At 31.9% G+C, this 18,150-nt stretch overlaps 2 protein-coding genes across 2 annotated transcripts; one reads left to right on the forward strand and one right to left on the reverse strand.

Moving 5' to 3' along the window:
- Nucleotides 1-1,749: 1,749 nt before the first annotated feature.
- Nucleotides 1,750-5,540, reverse strand: LOC107007827 (probable ribosome-binding factor A, chloroplastic). Its single transcript, XM_015206622.2, has 4 exons — nucleotides 5,066-5,540; nucleotides 3,291-3,464; nucleotides 2,252-2,449; nucleotides 1,750-1,929 (listed from the first exon to the last, which is right to left on the reverse strand). Exons 1-3 carry the CDS (start codon nucleotides 5,417-5,419, stop codon nucleotides 2,312-2,314), a joined length of 666 nt encoding a protein of 221 aa, XP_015062108.1. The 5' UTR covers nucleotides 5,420-5,540; the 3' UTR covers nucleotides 1,750-1,929; nucleotides 2,252-2,311.
- Nucleotides 5,541-9,988: 4,448 nt separating this feature from the next.
- Nucleotides 9,989-10,979, forward strand: LOC107027075 (auxin-induced protein 6B). The gene has a single exon (XM_015228246.2). The coding sequence runs from the start codon at nucleotides 10,088-10,090 to the stop codon at nucleotides 10,541-10,543; it is 456 nt and encodes a 151-aa protein (XP_015083732.1). The 5' UTR covers nucleotides 9,989-10,087; the 3' UTR covers nucleotides 10,544-10,979.
- Nucleotides 10,980-18,150: the final 7,171 nt, after the last annotated feature.

Raw genomic sequence — 18,150 nt, forward strand, 5'->3', positions numbered from 1 at the left:
ATTATGAGTTGTCTAATTTAGATCCATGGTGCAGTTTGCTCATTCTATGCTACATACTCATCCCCACAACTTCCATCTCACGTTCAAAAGATGAAAGTTACAGAGATGACTATGGTGCATTGGATGTGTGGCCATACCATGAGTGACGTTAGAAATGAAAAGATCTGGGATAAGGTGGGAGGAGACCTCAGTAGAAGGCAAGATGCATGAAGCAAGGCTGAGATGGTTTCAGCATGCGAAGATGAGATGTTAAAATGCTCTAGTGCGGAGGTGTGAGAAGTTGGCAATAGATGGTTTCAGGAGAGGTAAAGGTAGGTTGAAAAAGTAGTTGTGGGAGGTGATTAGATAGGACATGGTGCGATTTCAACTTATAGAGGATATGACCTTAGATAGAGGTTTTGGAGGACATGGATTAGGGTGGGTGGTTAGTTGGTAGCATAGTGTTATCTCACCTATCTTTCCATACTAGTAGTTGCAGTACCAGTCATGGAGTTTCTTGTCCTTCGATGTTTGTTGTTTTATTGCACTTCGATTATCGTATTATTTTGCTGTAGTTGTGTTTTTTTTTAGAATGCTTTTGACATCTTTTTTTTCCTTTCTTTTCTTCTTCTTCTTTAAACTGAGGTATTGGAAACTACCTCTCTACCTCCTGAGGTAGAGGTAAGGGATCTGCTTACACCCTACCCTTTCCCATACCACACTTGTGGTATGGTATTTTGTTGTTGGTGGTGGTGGTTGTGTGGTTGGCTCATTGTGATGGACCTTCTTCAGGACACATGAGCACCCAAAATCCTTCATCCATCCACATTGAGTGTTGGGATGTGTTTGGAATTTTTTTTCTAGTCATGTAATGTCCAAAAACTCTTTGAAATTTGCCTGGATAATATTAAGACAACTTTTGCCTCAAAATTTCCACAGTGCTCCATGTATCAACTGCGCATATTTGTTTTTTTCAACCAAAGAATTCCACATTGTTTTAGTAGGAGCTAATGTGCCTTTGTCATTCCACGTAGACTTATCTCTGTAACCTCCTTTCCATCTTATTTATTTCAGGCTAAAGCCAAGTCTCACCAGAAAGCTGAAGCTAAGGCACATCACTGAAAGAGAGCAGTATGCCGCATTTGCTGTCTGTTAAAAATAATATATGACAATCACATTATATCAATTTTCATTATGGCCCTGTTGCTGACCATCATTTTCGACTTGTAACTGTTCAATTTTGTGTTCACGAGTTATTTAATGTTTTTATGGTCCAATGAATATAATGGTGGTCCAATTTTGAGGATTATATTGGACAAACAGGGGAAAGTTAGCATTAATCTGCTAGCATAATAATCTTCTTGTTACATCAACTCTTCCAGTAAAAGGCTTTTTTAGTTTGTGTTTGATTGACTAATGATGAAGATATGCTGACTTGTTGTCTTGATGATCTATGTTCAAGGTTTTTTTTTCCTTTCCTGTTTGAGGTAAATAGTGAAGGGACATATCGTTATGCCTTTCTTTGTTTTCTTTAGTTTTTAAATCATGTAATGGATTTTGACTCCACCCTATAATGTCAATACCCAGTAGCAATACATCCTGGAGACTAGATATGCATGGAAGTTTTGCCTATGAAGGAATAACAAGAAGTATCTGCTACCCTGGTCATCCAAAATAAACTCACGTGAAAATTTCTACTATTATAATTGGTAGTCATATAGCTTACCCCTTTCTTTTAATTTCTTCCCAGAAATAGATGAAACCAGCTAATAAACTCACATAAGTTGTAATGAAGAGGCAAGGCCAGACCTGTGCAGGGAAGGCCAAGTAAATACTCTTTGATAATTCGTTCATCAGACATGAATTATACAAGAAACAAGAAAATAAACTAGCTAGACAGTTTAGAACAGGGTACAAATGTTCTTCGCATGCTAAGGAAACACCTTCACCCTGTAAAAGGAATAGCAGTCATTAGGTTCCACTAAAATCATATGTAGCAATAGCTCACTCAACACAATGAATGTGGATAACTTCTGGAAAGTGATGTTAATATTCTACCGATGTTTACGTCTTCTTCTTATAAAAGATTGTATAAGCTACACTCTATGAGTACTAGCCGATGGAAAGGGTAGTTCAAGTACGAACATGAGCTGAAAAGCAACATTGCTATACACTGACAATAAAAAGGAAAAATTTGTGTAGGATTCAACACAGGAGACTCAGTGTTGTGCTCACTCTTAAATGTGCTGAACTTAATAAACATGTGACTTACCCTTATGCAACACATCTTTTGTCTAGTCCAGAGTCTGTGTAGTTTAGAGCGCACTAGAAGCTATTTAACATAAATAATGCCTTCATCATCAGGGTCGTCATCCTCCCAGTCCCCATCATCATCGCTTTCAGATGATCCATCATTGGGTGAATCCTTATTTTCATTCTCATCCTTAATCCTGTCCAATATAGCAAGTACCTGCAAGAATTGGCTCAACCTTAAGCATGACCTAAAAGAACATTCAGGGACTGTAAAGTAGTAATCTGCCAGAAAAGGCAAAGCAATCACAAAATTGTAATCTACTTCAGATTCAGTACCCATGCTGCAAGAGAAGACAGCCTTATAACTACATCATTTCAGAAAAGGGCTTATGGTTTAATCAGTCTCAACTCTCGAGAATATATTCTAGTGTGAAAAGCCATATAAGTCATTTTTTTCTTGTATACAGAGTAATGTTGATTAAGCAAGAGCATCACTAGATCAACTTGCATATGCAAGAAACAGTTTCAGCTGTGGATGATTTGAAGGACCGGTGAAGAATAAAAATGGGCATTGAGGCCAATAACTTCACTCTTCTTTAATTAGTGACCAATTCCTTATAGATTTTGTTGGACAATATAATATTTTTTTCCTTTTATTTCTCATGCAAGAGATTAATATGGTAACTAGTCAAGTTTTACTTGCTGCCTAGTGCAAATTTTACGTCTTAACTTGATATACAAAATGCTCCTGACCAGTGTTTAATGGGCATCTGATTTGGTCAAGAGACGAGTCATTTTGGTGTGTTGTCAATGACTTGGCCATCATTTGAGTAGGGGGAAGTCAGAGATAAAGGTTAAACCTCATTATTGAGAGATTTGGTTGCAAAACAAAATTATGAAAGGAGAATCATAACAGGCTTAGTAGCCAGGAAACAACAGCACAGCCTTGCAAAAAAGGAGAGAAATTCAAGAAAGCACAAAGAGGGTTATTGCACCCCCCTAACCAAAACCAAAACCCAATCAATTCTCTAATTAGACAATAGATTAGAATTACTCACCCTGCTTCCTCGTTCAAGGGACTCATCTTCAATGAAACGAATCTCAGGAGTCAGTCGCAACTTCATTCGCCTCCCTAGCTCACTCCTTACATATTTTGCTTTTGACTTCAAGCCCGTCAAAGCCACTTCCTTTCCTCTTTCGTCTCCAAATACGGAGACATAGACCTTTACAACCTACAGCAGCACAGAATTTTCCTAAGAGTCCAAATGGGAATATGACAGATCACAGGAATCATCCTTGAAGATCAAACAAGTTATCATTCATAGAAATGAGAGAAATTATTTTCTGTCTAGTACTATTTCAATTCTTTGACCAAATAAATACAGAAGGAAATCCTCATAATTTATATATACATCTAGAGATAGAGAGAGAGAGAGAACCTGCACATGCACACATAAACAGCCCATATGCAGTAGTAAGATTGTGACAGATAGATAGTAACAATGAATATGAAGTTGATATCTTATTTCTGATTGCCAACAGCAGACATCAATTTGCATAGTCACATACATTAGAGGCACATATGACAACTTTATCCTGAGAAAGATAAAATTTGAGATTGGATCTTCTTATTGGTTGCTACTGAATGGTGATAGTGGTTTGATCACTTCTTGGCGAATCATACCCTCAACTTCAAACCAAGTCAATTCTACCCGGGGGGAAAGTAATCATGACCTTATCCTGCAAATGAATTACATACGTATCTTATTCAATTTTTGATGTTTTCTTGTTTCTTTACGCTCACATCTAGTTTTCAAGCCATAAAACCATCCTTAACTTGTGTAGTTTGTTTAAACAAACATCCTTCAGCATATAAAAGCAGTTCATCCATGTCAACCCAGATATCAGGATCAGTAGTGGGAGACAACCCCAAATTAATATCAGCGTTAAGATAGTAACATTCTTTAGAGAAGGAGGCTGAACATTGGAATTGCTTTTGTTCAAAGAGGGAGGAAGAAATAAAGAAGGGGGATGATTGTCTGTTTTCCAATGCCTATGAGGTGCAAATATGCTTTTTGTTCAGGGGCTTTATACAATCAAAACTCTACACCAAGTACCTAAAACCATATAAAGATCATTCCTTGCTTGGTACATCGGAAAAATAAATATCAAACATCTGTAATGGACTACTTCAGTTTCTTAAATAATTCAGAATCAACTAAATTAAGGAACAGAATTACAATAATAACATTAGAACGTGTATATCTGCTCCAAGGATTAAGCTCGAGCAACAAAATTTTATGCATAGAGTTCATGATGTGATTAAGACTCTGACTTCCGTTATAGAGGACCAAAAGATAAAGCTTGTAGCTTGCTATTCAACCAAGATATGGACTGATTTCAGAGAAAAAATATACGCCGCTCTACGTTTGTCACTAACTCAGCCGCAACACTCATCACAAATTGCCTCTAATGTAAACCTCTCATATGCACTTATGTCTTCCTTATTGAATAGCCTGTTTAATTGATAAACAGATAATTTACTAACAACTCCTGTTATGTAAGTTTAGCAAAACATAGCCAGTCTCAAACCTAATAAAAAGGAAGAGATAATAGTCAAAAAAACACTGAACTAGCACTTTGTGGCAACTTTCACACCTCAACTCTCTTGCCAATTGACTCAAAAAGAAATGTCCTCGTAGATTGATGATAACATATGGGCTGTTGAGATGCAAATGCAATTGCTGTGAGAGTGCTACTACAATTACAAGATTCCGCTAGGAAATTCAAGCCAAAATTATGCTAAATTAACACCAATTCAAAAGAAATGAACCTGCAAATCGGTTGAAACTTCGACATCGCTAATAGTGGTAAGTGAAGAAAGGTATCGATCCGCACCGAGAGCAGCTTCAGGAAGAACAGCGTACTGCAACACCTTATCCGTAAGTAACATATCGGAAAGCTCTCTTCTTATCTGTTTAGCCACCATTTTAACTCGTCGAGGATTCGCCATACATCTAATGAACCTACGATTTACACTCCTACTGTTGATTTTCAACTCCCGCGAGTCGAACTGCCGGAGATTGATATGCTTCGCCGGCGATAAACTCATTGTTGCCGGAAAAAGACATTGTGTGGACGGCGGGAGAGGACGTAAACGTGGAATTTGGATTACGAGGTTCTGCATTACAGAGCTCTTCGGGTAATCGGGTTGTAGAGATGACCCAGCTGAGAGGAACCGACCGGTTTATTTAGAATATATCCGTTTGTGTAATTATCTTCTTGTAATCTTATCTTCCTTCTCAAAATGGGCGCATTTCCCGGGCTTTTTCCTTCTCAACGAGCCCATCGAACGTTTGAGACAAAATAAGCTTATCACTCGATTTAGAATCAATAACAACTATTATATGTATTATTCTTTTTGTTTAAAAAAGAATAATTTTTTTTTTTTTAAGTTTGTTTCAAAAAGAATTATTTTTTTGTTTTTTTATTCGTATTTTAATTTTAATTTTTCACGTGACATGTCTGAGGCACAATATCAAATGACAGTTTTGTACATATAATCTAACTTTAATTTAGGACCACAAGATTCATTCTTTATACTCTTAACTCCAAGCTAAATTAAACCAAATCATTCTTTGTGAAACAAAGAAAATATAATTTTATTACCATATTTAAGGTTGGCAAAAGTATTCATTACCCCCCTGAACTTGAAGCTTTTTATTCAGTGTACACCTAAACTTTATTTTGTTTCAATTACCCCCCTGAACTTGCTTATTCATCGAACACGTACACCTTTTCTGTCCACCTGACATAGAAACTGAAATTAAACTCTACAAGGCGCGTGAGACAACGAATTTTTGCCACATCATAAAGTTACAACGGTAATATACGTAAAAAATCTATTTTTTCTTTAATATTTGACTTATTTTAAGAATTTTTCTCTCTCTATTCTCTAGCTATTTATTCTTCTTTATCCCTTCTTCTCCCTTTTCAAAATTTAGATTTTTCTCAAGGGCTTCGGGAATCCTCTTCTTGAAACACAATTTCATCAAGTTCCAAATCAAAATTTTTCCTCTTATAGAAAAATTCTTTTGCATCTTCAACTCTATGAGCTGCAGCATATCTATTAATCAAATACCATAAGTTTTTTCATTAACCAAATTTCCTCTCTTAGACATTTCGTCAAACACTTGATTGAGTTCATCAAACGTCTCATACGACCAAGAATATCGAGAATTTCATTGAAATATTCAGTATTTGGTGAATACCTACATGGATTTTCACCTGCTAATATCCATTTGAAGAAGATAAAAGCTGGTTTCCAATCAGAACGGTGCCGTTTAAGCACGTTTAGAATAAAATCTTCAGATAATAATGAGAAGTTGCAATTACTTAGAGATTGGAAAATGTCACTCACTGATTTATCTGCTTTATTCTTGAGAAGGGTCTGCTCCAACGCGCAGTTTTCTTCGTCGGATATTGTGTGCATTAGGAATGAAAGCGACTCGTCATTTTGGGTTGAAAACTGTAGAAACGCTGAATTCTCCGGTAGAGTTCTTTAGTTGACATTCTGATGACCTTTCCGGTGGAACGCCGGAAAAATAGATTTTATTGGAATGAAAGCAAGAGCAAACAAGAGCAAGTCATATAAGAGAAAGTTTGATTTGTGAATTGTGAAGGTTGACATTATCTAGGTGACAAAATATTTATCTAGGTGGCAAAATATTTATTTAGGTGTCGTGCGCGTGTGGACACGATCGTAGTGAGTGGACAGAAAAGGTGTACGTGTTCGATGAATAAGCAAGTTCAGGGGGGTAAATGAAACAAAATAAAGTTTAGGTGTACACTGAATAAAAAGCTTCAAGTACAGGGGGTAATGATACTTTTGCCTTTAAGGTTTTTATAGATCTTTTATAAACTAAGTTCATTAAATTCTTAAAATAAGTATAAATCCTTTAAGGTTGGTTGTATATTGATAGGGAGACCTTAACAAGCGTTTGCGAGGATATATGGTAAATATCAATATCTTTTGTTATATGCTAGTTGTCAGACATAGTAAAAAAAATATCTCAGTAGTTAAGGTTATTCAAATTTGTCCGGGAGGTTTGGGTTCAAACCAGGCTTAGGTGTTCTAAAAAAAAATAGTTTAGGATCACATAAATTTATATGATAAATTAATGTAAACTTTACGGTAATCAAAAAGTTTTAATATGAAATTATAACTTATCCTTCTTTAGTTTGTAATTATATTAATTTCTTAAAAGGTAATACAAATTGGATACATTAATATGAAGTTTAGATATATTAAACAGTATCACAGATACATTATGACATAAATCGAATACATTAAAAAATAGCTCGGATACATTATAAAATAAAGGGCAACTTTCACATATAGCAAACAAAAAATTCATATTTGTATGCTATAGCAATCTTTGCATAATTGCGCTCCATAGCAAACATAAAACTGTATAATTCGCTATACATATATAATTGTATAATTCGCTGGCCTAAATTGTATAATTCGCTGGCCTATTTCGCTGCAATTGTATAATTCGCTATCCTATTTCACTGCAATTGTATAATGCACAATTGTATAATTCACTGCCTATTTCGCTGCAATATTAAGTGTATAGCAAGAAGATATATGTTTTTCTCTCGCTTTATACCAAAACAGAAACACAATATATACACTTCTGTTGTATAAAGCTAGAGAAAATTGTATTTCACTGCAATTGTATAATTCGCAATTGTATAATTCGTTGACCTTTTTCTCTGCAATATTTGAAGTAAAATGTTTGTAAATTGTATAATTAAGTGTATAACACGAAGATATATATTTTTGCATGTGTATATACAATTTTTTCTCGCTTTATACAAAACAGAAACAGAATTATACACTTATGTGTATAAAGCGAGAGAGGCGAGCGAGAATGGAGAGTGGCGAGCGAGATTTCTGGGAGAGAGACGCTGGCAAGTTTTAGCTAACGTTTGCTATGGAGCACAATTAAATAAAACCCTAGCTATTCCATTTATTTTAGGTTATTAGTTTGCTATTATATACAATTTTCCCTAAAATAAATTGGATATAACTTGGATGTATTCAATACTAGTTTTGATGTATATATTGTAATATCCTAACGAAAAAGTACCGAGGTAGTATATCTAAGCTACATATTATGTATTCACTTTATTTTTTAATGTATTGAGCTAATTTTTAATGTAATCGAGCTACATATTATGTATCCAACCTAGTTTTTAATGTATCAGATTTATGTCATAATGTATTCGAGATACTCTTTAGTGTATTCGAGCCACATATTAACGTATCCGATTTGTATTACTTTTTAAGAGATTAATATTATTACAAACTAAAGAGAAATAGATTATAATTTCATATTAAAACCATGTGATTTTTGTAAAATCTACTCATATGAATTTAATTTCAGAATAATTTAGTCCGTTTATCCAAAGGACCCATTTCTTTAGGTCGGTAAGGATGTAGTGGATTTCATGGACTTTGGGCCGTGTTACAACTCAGTGGCCATATGGAAGATAGTCCATTAAATTGGATTGGGCCACAGCTGATCCAAATGCACTTTTATCAACTCTTTTTTTATGTTTTAATTAGGAATTTAATCTAATAGGAGAGGTGATAAATCTGTGAAAAAGGATTACATAAATCACAATATTATAAAAAAAGATTATACAAATCACTATATTATAATCTTTTTTCCCCTCAGTTTGATGAGGTGATTGATTAGAAAAACATGTATCCCTTAAATGGAAATTAATTAGTTAATTATCTAAATAATTACATGTGGTTAGATGCATTATATATGCAGGGCCCCATAATATATTCCCCAAATCTTTACCATTTTCATTTTTTAGTGTAGGATTACAGGAACTGAAAGATCCTTGATAGACAAGAAATCTTCTAATAATTTGGTTCAATAACTGATTTATTTTTTAAAAGAAGAACAGCAAGGGATGTAAGGTGAAATTAGTTGTATTAAATTTATGCTTATTTAGTTAATTAATCTGTTAATTTATTCGTATCAAATCTTGAAATTGATTCTCATTAATGGAACTACTATTCTCTCTCATAGATAAATCTAAAACTAGCATTGACAACTTCAAAATAATTTATTTAAACAAATTAATGGAAGGGATTTATATTTTCTAAAAATGCGAAATTCATAATAAGTGAGTATATATTTCAAAATATAGAGTAATGTATTAAAAATTAAACTATCATTTAATGCCAAATATTTGAAACTCTTTAACCTATTTTTGTAGAGTATTTTAACTTTTGAAAAAAATAATATTTTTAAAAATTTAATTCATATTCCAAAACTATTTTCTTTGTTATATTTTATTTTCGATACCAATTAATTCGCACCAGATAAACGCCCGTTGAAAAGGTAATAATACTGACCAGCAAGAGTTTTACTATTTCAAAGATGTAAATAATAACATTTACCTTATCTTATCTTATTTAATGATTTAAAAGAAATAAAAATTCAATATAATAAAAGAGACAAAAATGGAAATAAAATAAATAAAAAAGAAAATCCACACAAAGATTCGTATTAGAGGCGTGTTAGTTGTAGTGTGGGGTCCACAAGGGCAACTAATCATAATCACTTTTTCTCTGCCCACCACATGGGCGTTATAACATCTGTAGATATCCTCATCTATTAAGGACAATTTCGTCTTTTCATTTATCCAGTCTATATAATCACCATTTTCATGCGCTTTTTCATAGTATTAAATTAAACAATAAATCTCTATTTTTACTCAACTCACTCCTTCAATTCTTCTACACTTTAATTGTATTTGATTGTTGGAGATGTCGATTGAGATCGGAAAATTCAATCGGATTCGTTGTATTGTAAGGATCAGTCAGATGCTTCGACAATGGAAGAAAAGAGCTATATCTTCTTCATCTAAACGCATAGCTTCTGATGTACCTGCCGGACATGTAGCGATCTCGGTAGGCAGTAATTGCCGGAGATTCGTGGTGCGAGCGAAGTATTTGAATCATCCGATTTTCAGGAAGCTACTGACTCAGGCAGAGGAAGAGTATGGTTTCTCTAATCATGGCACTTTGGTTATACCTTGCGATGAGTTTTTATTCGAGGAGATCCTTAGGTTCGTTTCTAGATCTGGATCGAGTAACTGGACTCGTTCGTTAAATATCGAGGATTTTCAGAAATCATGCCATGCAAGGTACAGGAATCGTATTGAGAATTTCGGTGAATCTCGAGCGTTACTGGGTGGATCTACTGAAAAATCAGTGTGTTGAAAAAAAAATTGAGTTTAATTTTAGGAGTAGAAAAATTGTGATGTTGCAGATGGAGATGGCGAAAAACAAAATTGAGTCATCCCGAAATGTTTTGTTGACAGACTCCAGATTATAAAGAGAGTCTGTTACGTTTCAAATGCAGATAATTACAGAAGTAGGGAATCGAATGGATCACCAATGAAGTGAAAGTTCAAGTGGCAAGAGCTACGAAGATTACCGAATCATGTTATTCTTTTCTGAAATTTACGTTATACAAATTTTTTCGTCTTTTGTTCAAGAAAAAGTTGTAAAATTTAATATTTACGTAATTCATATATCACTCTTGAAGATTTTCATTTTTTTTTTGATGGAAAAGTATGTGATTTGGCTTTTGATGTTGAATGGCGTGAATATTCTTTCGATGTAAATGTATCACTCGATGTGATTTGGGCGGTTAGTGGTCCGTGAGTGGTGGTCCTTATCATTGTTTGAGTGTTAGTTCATGCTTAAATTTTTACCGATATGGTGGTCCTTATCGTTGAGTGTTAGTTTACGTTTAAAATTTACCTTAAATTCTACTGGGATGTGATTCTAGTGGAGTGTCATGTACACACTAAAAACGGTTATATAATTTCTTGATTGGAAAATATTTGTGTTGCACTATGGAAGAGGGAAGAATAATAGCACAAACAAGGTCAAAACTTTGAACGATGAACTTAATTAAGATAAATTATAATTGACTCTGATGGTGTGAATCAATAGAAGAAACATGATTTTATTATAATTATTTTTACATATTTTAGTTAAATCAAAAATTTATTAAAAATAGTATCTTTTATTGAGTATTCTAATATTGTTGACAGCTAACATAAGATTTATTGATTTATATATATACAAAAGACATGATAATAATTGTAATTTATAAAGTATTAGAAAAAGCAAAATTTGTGTAACGAGGACGAGTCATGGAGTACTTGAGTGAGTTGAATAGTTCAAAATGAGGTAATTAAAGCAATATTAATGGTGAATATGTAAATTCACTTTAGCTTTTTCATGAGCACTTTTTGGGTGGGAACTTTACCTTCTTGTTTTTTCATTTGCCAATTTTTACACTTTTACTCAATTTCTCACACATGCTGTCATGCACTAAGAGATAATGAGTAATAAAAAGGCCAAAGCCAAAGCCAAAGCCAAAGGTGAATTAAAGAAAAATACTTTTGATTCGCTATTTAAGCAAATACTGATTATATTCGATATGCAATTACAATACAAGGCCGAAGCTCATGATATTATCGCACAGATTTATTTTTTTACGGTGTCACATCTAATTTCAAAACTAAGCCTAATATTTTTCTTTACTCATTTCTCCCATTTTTATGTAAGATTCGCTAGAAATATTACGATTAATATATTTCATCGATATTGTGTAACTTTAGAAGTATTTTGTATATAAGTAATATTACTTTAATTAGCGACAAATAAAAACAATTAACAGAAAAAAAAACTATCAATATTTCAATCCTCTCACTTCCGCAGAACCTTGTTAAAATAAAAAATTGTAAAACAAACGGTACCTAAATAATGTATTCCCTTCATCTCGATGTGTTTTTTTTTAGTTATTTAAAGTTAAAAGAATATTTTTTGAATCGTAATTTTTGAAACATTTTCTAAATGTTTGAATGACTAACTATATATATAATTCACCAAAAGGTGCTCTTTAGGTCCCTCCATTAGCATAATTTTATCTCTTTGAAAGTGTAGGTCATTGGTGATATTGAAAGAATTTATTAGGTAATCATAACATGGATAAAGAGTTGGGAGACTGACTTTTGGTTGCTACAAAAAATTGGTCCAGATAAGAGCAAAAAGAAAACACAATATTCTGTATTATATTTGTACAAAAGTTATTGGTTCTCATTCAATATTTAGTTGGATTTGGGCCCAACTAAATAAAGCTGGCCAGCTAATACGTATTAACCAACTTTATTTGGACCTTAAAAATTGGGCCCTTCCCAACTTGCTTGGAGTACCCACATACAAAAAACCTCCAGAGAAACTTCACTACAAATGGGTTGGATTTTTAGTGCATTTCAATTCAGACGCAGATTCAGAATTTTAATTCTATATAACTCGGGTTTCAAACATTGAATCCATCACCTTGGCATGCCTTCCCGTGCTAAAAAATCGAGTTAATATTGTGAGTTTGTTATCTTATTTAAATTCTGAATTCATAGATCAATAGTTTAGTTAGATTTTGCATAAATAAATATAGATCGATCTAGGTTAAAGTTATGGCCTCAAACTATACTGTTAATTTACATTTGACTTGACCTCTAACCAACAAGATAATAAAAATTATATGGTTGACACTAATTCACATTCCATATGTACATGTACCTATAAAGTACATTAATGAATAGCAAAAAATTTTGTGACCAAGAATTCTTCATAATTCATTACAAATTCGAGTGGTGCAACCATTTTTGTGTCAATAAACTTGTTTGTCATGATTAATATTCCGTCACAAATCATCGATAGATTTTTTTTGTAAGGATAGATCGATATATTATTAATTCATCGGTACGGAATTGCTTTTGCGGTCGATATTCTCTCCTCTCCTCTCTATAAGTGTAAGGAGAAAGGGTTGAGTGTGAGCGGGGTCTAGGGAGGGTAGTATATAGGGTGGCCAAACCAAAGGGTAACATGATAATGCTCTTTACAAGTTGCATGGAGAAATTAACAAAATAAAATTGGAGATGGGACGTACTAATAATTAAAAGAAAATGAAAGGGAATTTTACATGCACATATATAATATGAGTCCCCACTATGATTTCATTTCTCTCTCCCTCCATATATTACGCTTGTAATTTGGTTAATATTATTCAAAGACAAATGATGAAATTTGAACTTTTAATATCATAATCAACACTAATATTATATCCTGAAAACATGATATGACTTTGTGATAAATCTTTGTTTAATAGAGATATTAAATGATATTTTTCTTCATCAAGAAATTAATCTTCATTTGTTCTAAATTAATGGGTGCTAGCTAGTTAGCTTGGATTGGATATATATGTCTATTTAGTTGTTCAAGGGACTATTTTACAATAATATACTCTCTCTCTATATATATATATATACAATTAAAGTAAAAATAATGCGTTAGACATGCATGCATCATGATACTCATGATCAACAAAGCAAAGTTAAAATTTTTGAGTTAATTTTACATCGTGATCTTTGAAGTTTATGACATTCAAATTATAGTTATTCGATAATTTCTAAAAATAAAGGTTACATCAAAATGAAAAAATTCGATTAAACTCATAACTGATACGCCATCCATCCATGACCCATGAATAAGAAAGAAAGGACGTAATGAAGTAAAATGTAAGATTGGAGTGATATTGTACTGAAGAGGACAAGAGTAAGAAATTGAAATAATTAGTGGAAGACAATCCTCCATAGATCACTTTCATAGGTTTCATAAAAATAACTATAAACTTTATTACTTTCTTTTTCTTTCATTTTTCCATGGAGGATTCCCTTTTTCTATTTATTTCATATGAATTACTTTTGTATTTTTCATCATAAAAAAAAAATACTGATAAGTATTACGGATCAATTTGTACGAACTTCGACTCGAAGAATACTCTCATCGTCAGCATTAATATCAGATAATTCCCACTTGAATACAGTATTACAACATTAAATTTTGCTTACCATATGGGTGATGACAATACTATGAGAATATAATGCTCGTTAATTACAAGTTGCATGAAAAAAAACAATGAAGATGGGACGTACTAATTAAAAGGGTAAGCACATGCATGAGTCCCCACATATTTTCTATCGTTATATATATTTATAAGCTTCTAATTTGGTTAATATTTCAAAAGACAAATGATAAACTAATCTATAGTAGTTTAAGTTTATATTGATGCATGTGATGATGTGAATATCGTAGTCAATTCATCACTATTTTATAAAAATAAAATATGATATGACTTTGTTATAGGTCTTTATATCGAGTTGCGTTTTTTTCTCCAAAATATATACAGACTTGTTCAAACAACAATCTTTTTACCCATGTATAATATATCTTCCATCTTTTCAATTTTTCCAGTGTTTAATAATTGAGATATGCTTAAGTTGATACTGAATATTCTCGTTATATAAAATTATTATTTTAGATATTATATTATGTATCAAAGTGTGGACCGGAGAGAGTGTCAGAGAATATAATGTATATGAGTCATAGACAGTTAGTCAGATAAGAGGTAATCGTGATTTTTATATCTTATCAAACTAATTAAGTGTTTTAATCGATCCCTACATGTCTTTCCTTTGCAACCTATCGTCTCCACATCTGTCTTTTTCACTTCAATGTACATATCATTTTAGTTTCGAAGGAAAATATTTACAATATATATCATGAAATTGTTGAATTATGTGATTATTTTAGTATTTTCATCGAAAAATGTTACGTAAATAAAACAAACAGAAAAAGTTAGAAGATATAATAGTAAAATGCTATAGGGTGTACTGACCAAAATTTTGTTATATTATACCTATAGTATTCTTTTGCGGTCAATATCCTTCATAATTAGCATAAGGTTGAGGTTGAATATTATTAGGTAGGGGGCACATGTAAATGCTCCTTAAAATTGCATGGAAAAATAAAATAAAATTGTAGATGGGACGTATTAATTTAAAAGAAAAATGAAAGGGAATTGCACATGCCTATTAGATCCCACAAAGATTTTATGTCCTTCTTTCTCCATATATTACGCTTGTAATTTGGTTAATAATATTCAAACACAAATGATGATGAATTTTGAATCAAAAGTCATCGATATCGAATGATGTATACATTGTTTGTAATCATCAACAGATATGACATTGTAATAGATCTTGTTTAGTAGATGTCTTGATTGAGTTGCATTTTTTCTCTATTAAAAAAATCTCCATTTGCTTTAATTGAGGGATTATTTGCAAAGGCAGAGCTAGATAGGGTTCATGGTTAAGGACGAATTCATTAGCTTTTTTGTAGACTATATATTTATAATTAGAAAATTTTAAAAAAAAATTATGTATAGTAACTTGTGAACCCCCAAACAAATTGATTTAGAAAATACCTAATCTTGGCTCCATCTCTGATTATTTGTTTTACAGACGACGGCCAACTATTTGACACATCTTGAATTTGACTCAAGTATATTAGGATTACTGGATTAGAATTGTCTAAGTTTATATAAGAAAATTACGCTTTATTTTCATTTAAAATATGACTTTTTTTCAATACTGTATTATACGATATTTATGATACTCGTTCACCCAGGAACAAAGAAGAAGAGTACATTATGAATTAATTAGCAAAATGAAGGGACGCTGGATATTGTACTGAAGAGGACTATAGTATGCAATGGAATTAATTAGTGGAGGGCTATACTGATAATGACTTATCCATAAACTTCGTTCACAAATATGTTTAACAGTTGGAAAAAAAAATGGGCAACTTTCACATATAGCAAATAAAAAATTTATATTTGTATGTTATAGCAAAGTTTGTATAATTTGCTCCATAACAAACATAAAAAATGTATAATTCGCTATACATATACAGTTGAAGTAAATTGTATAAAACGAAGTGTATAAAACAAGAAAGAGAAAGACACTTGGACAGAAACTGTATAAAAACGAAGTGTATAAAACGAATTGTATTATTATAAATGTATAAGACGAAAATATGTGTACTTGCATGTGTATATACAATTTTCTCACGCTTTATACAAACAGAAACACAATTTATACATTTCGCTTCTGTTTGTATAAGTGAGAAAGGCGAGGGTGGCGAGCGAGATTTGGGAGAGTGGCGGCGAGATCTGTAAGAGGGGAGAGAGGGGAACAAAAATATATGTATTTATACAATTTTCTCTGCTTTATACAATTAGAAACAATTTCTATACACTTTTGTTTGTATAAAAAGTGAGGAAGCGAGCGAGAGATTGGAGGAGAGTGGCGAGCGAGAGATTGGAGGAGAGTGGCGAGCGAGATATTTGAGAAAGAGGCACCTGACAAATTTTTTTTTGCAAACGTTTTCTATGGAGCACAATTAAATTAAATCCTAACTACTCTACTTATTTTAGATTATTAGTTTGTTATTATATATAATTTTCCTAAAAAAAATTACCTAACCATAAGGGTTTAGGCCACACGGCCCACAATTGATCCCACCTAAATATATAGCCAAAAAAAAAAAAGTTTCATATTTGTTATTATTTTATGATAATTCTATTATTAGTAGTGCTATAGCTATATTGGTATAGATTAAGAATGTAATTAAATAAATAAATTTATTTTTAAATTTTTTGATGAAATAATTATAAACTTCAATTTGGTGTCCACGATGAAATGGTCATATTTATATAAAATAATTGAAATTCATGTAAGCTAACTTGAAGATCGTAAATAATATTTCGGATTAAAGTTTGTGGGGAGAGTATATATTGAAGGATGCAGAAGATAATAAACGAAAGTTAGTCAGACAAAATGTCCCTTTGTAACCTTGCGTAACGTCTCCATCTGTCTTTTCTTAAAAAAAATAAAAAAAATTAATGTGCATGTCATTTTGGTTTTCAAGCATATAGACCATTTTCCTTGTAAATAATGAATAAATAACAGATTTTTAAATGTATAAACAAACAAAGAATTAAAGTTGATATTATTGACAACATTAACAATAAATGTAATTGTTAAATATCACATTAAATATTACCTGTCATTAGTTGTTTTACCGTATTGTATGTCATCTAGTATTACAAAACGTTCAAGACTTTGTATATGTGGTGTATATATTATATACGGAATATATAATACATATATATTTACACAAATACAATATGTATTTATGGGGTGGGAATAATCCAAGTTCACCCCTAAAAGTTTTGCTTTTAAGGATTAAGCGTTCCAATTTCATTTTCAAGACTCAAATTTACGTTTTGAATTAAGGTTATAGAAGCGTATACTTACTAGTTACCACCTATATATCATAATCTTAAGTGTAAATTAGGTATATAGCATTTTTAATAGTAATATTCTCAAGTTATAGCACTAGAGTTTGAATTTCATTGTATAACATTTAATATCTCAAGTTATAGCATTTAAAAAAATATATATAATGTTAATTTTAAATTATTAAAAAGAGTTGTTAAAATAAAAAATAAATTTAAAAAACGGACAAATTAATAATGGAAAATGGGATCTTTTATTAAATAAATTAAATATAATTATTAATTACTGTTAATAAATTAGCAAGTTTTAAGGGATTTCAAATTTTTTTAGATTAGTTAGTTGCCTTAATTCTCTCAAATTAGTTTAAATGATATTAATTTTTGATTTAATTCCTTGAAAAGCTCTACCAAATTGGCATGAACGTACATGTCATTTTGTTTTCCAAAATTTCACAATCTTTTTGAGATTTGCAGATTTTATTTTCATTTTTTATTAGTAGTTGAATAAATTTTGGCGTTGAAAACAATTTGATTTGATTTGATGGAGAACAATGTGTCGATATTAATAAAACATGGTGGAAAGTGGAATTCATCATATTGATTTTTGTTA

The sequence above is a fragment of the Solanum pennellii genome, chromosome 1 (assembly GCF_001406875.1).
Source record: "Solanum pennellii chromosome 1, SPENNV200".
Classification (NCBI taxonomy): Eukaryota; Viridiplantae; Streptophyta; class Magnoliopsida; order Solanales; family Solanaceae; genus Solanum; species Solanum pennellii.

Excerpts from the sequence above, each read along its gene's own strand:
- LOC107027075 (XM_015228246.2), top strand. The coding sequence starts at position 10,088 with ATGTCGATTGAGATCGGAAAATTCAATCGGATTCGTTGTATTGTAAGG.
- LOC107007827 (XM_015206622.2), bottom strand. The coding sequence starts at position 5,419 with ATGCAGAACCTCGTAATCCAAATTCCACGTTTACGTCCTCTCCCGCCG. Across the intron at positions 3,465-5,065 it reads AAGTTTCAACCGATTTGCAG|GTTGTAAAGGTCTATGTCTC; the intron begins GTTCATTTCTTT and ends GTGCTGCTGTAG. Across the intron at positions 2,450-3,290 it reads CCCTTGAACGAGGAAGCAGG|GTACTTGCTATATTGGACAG; the intron begins GTGAGTAATTCT and ends CAATTCTTGCAG.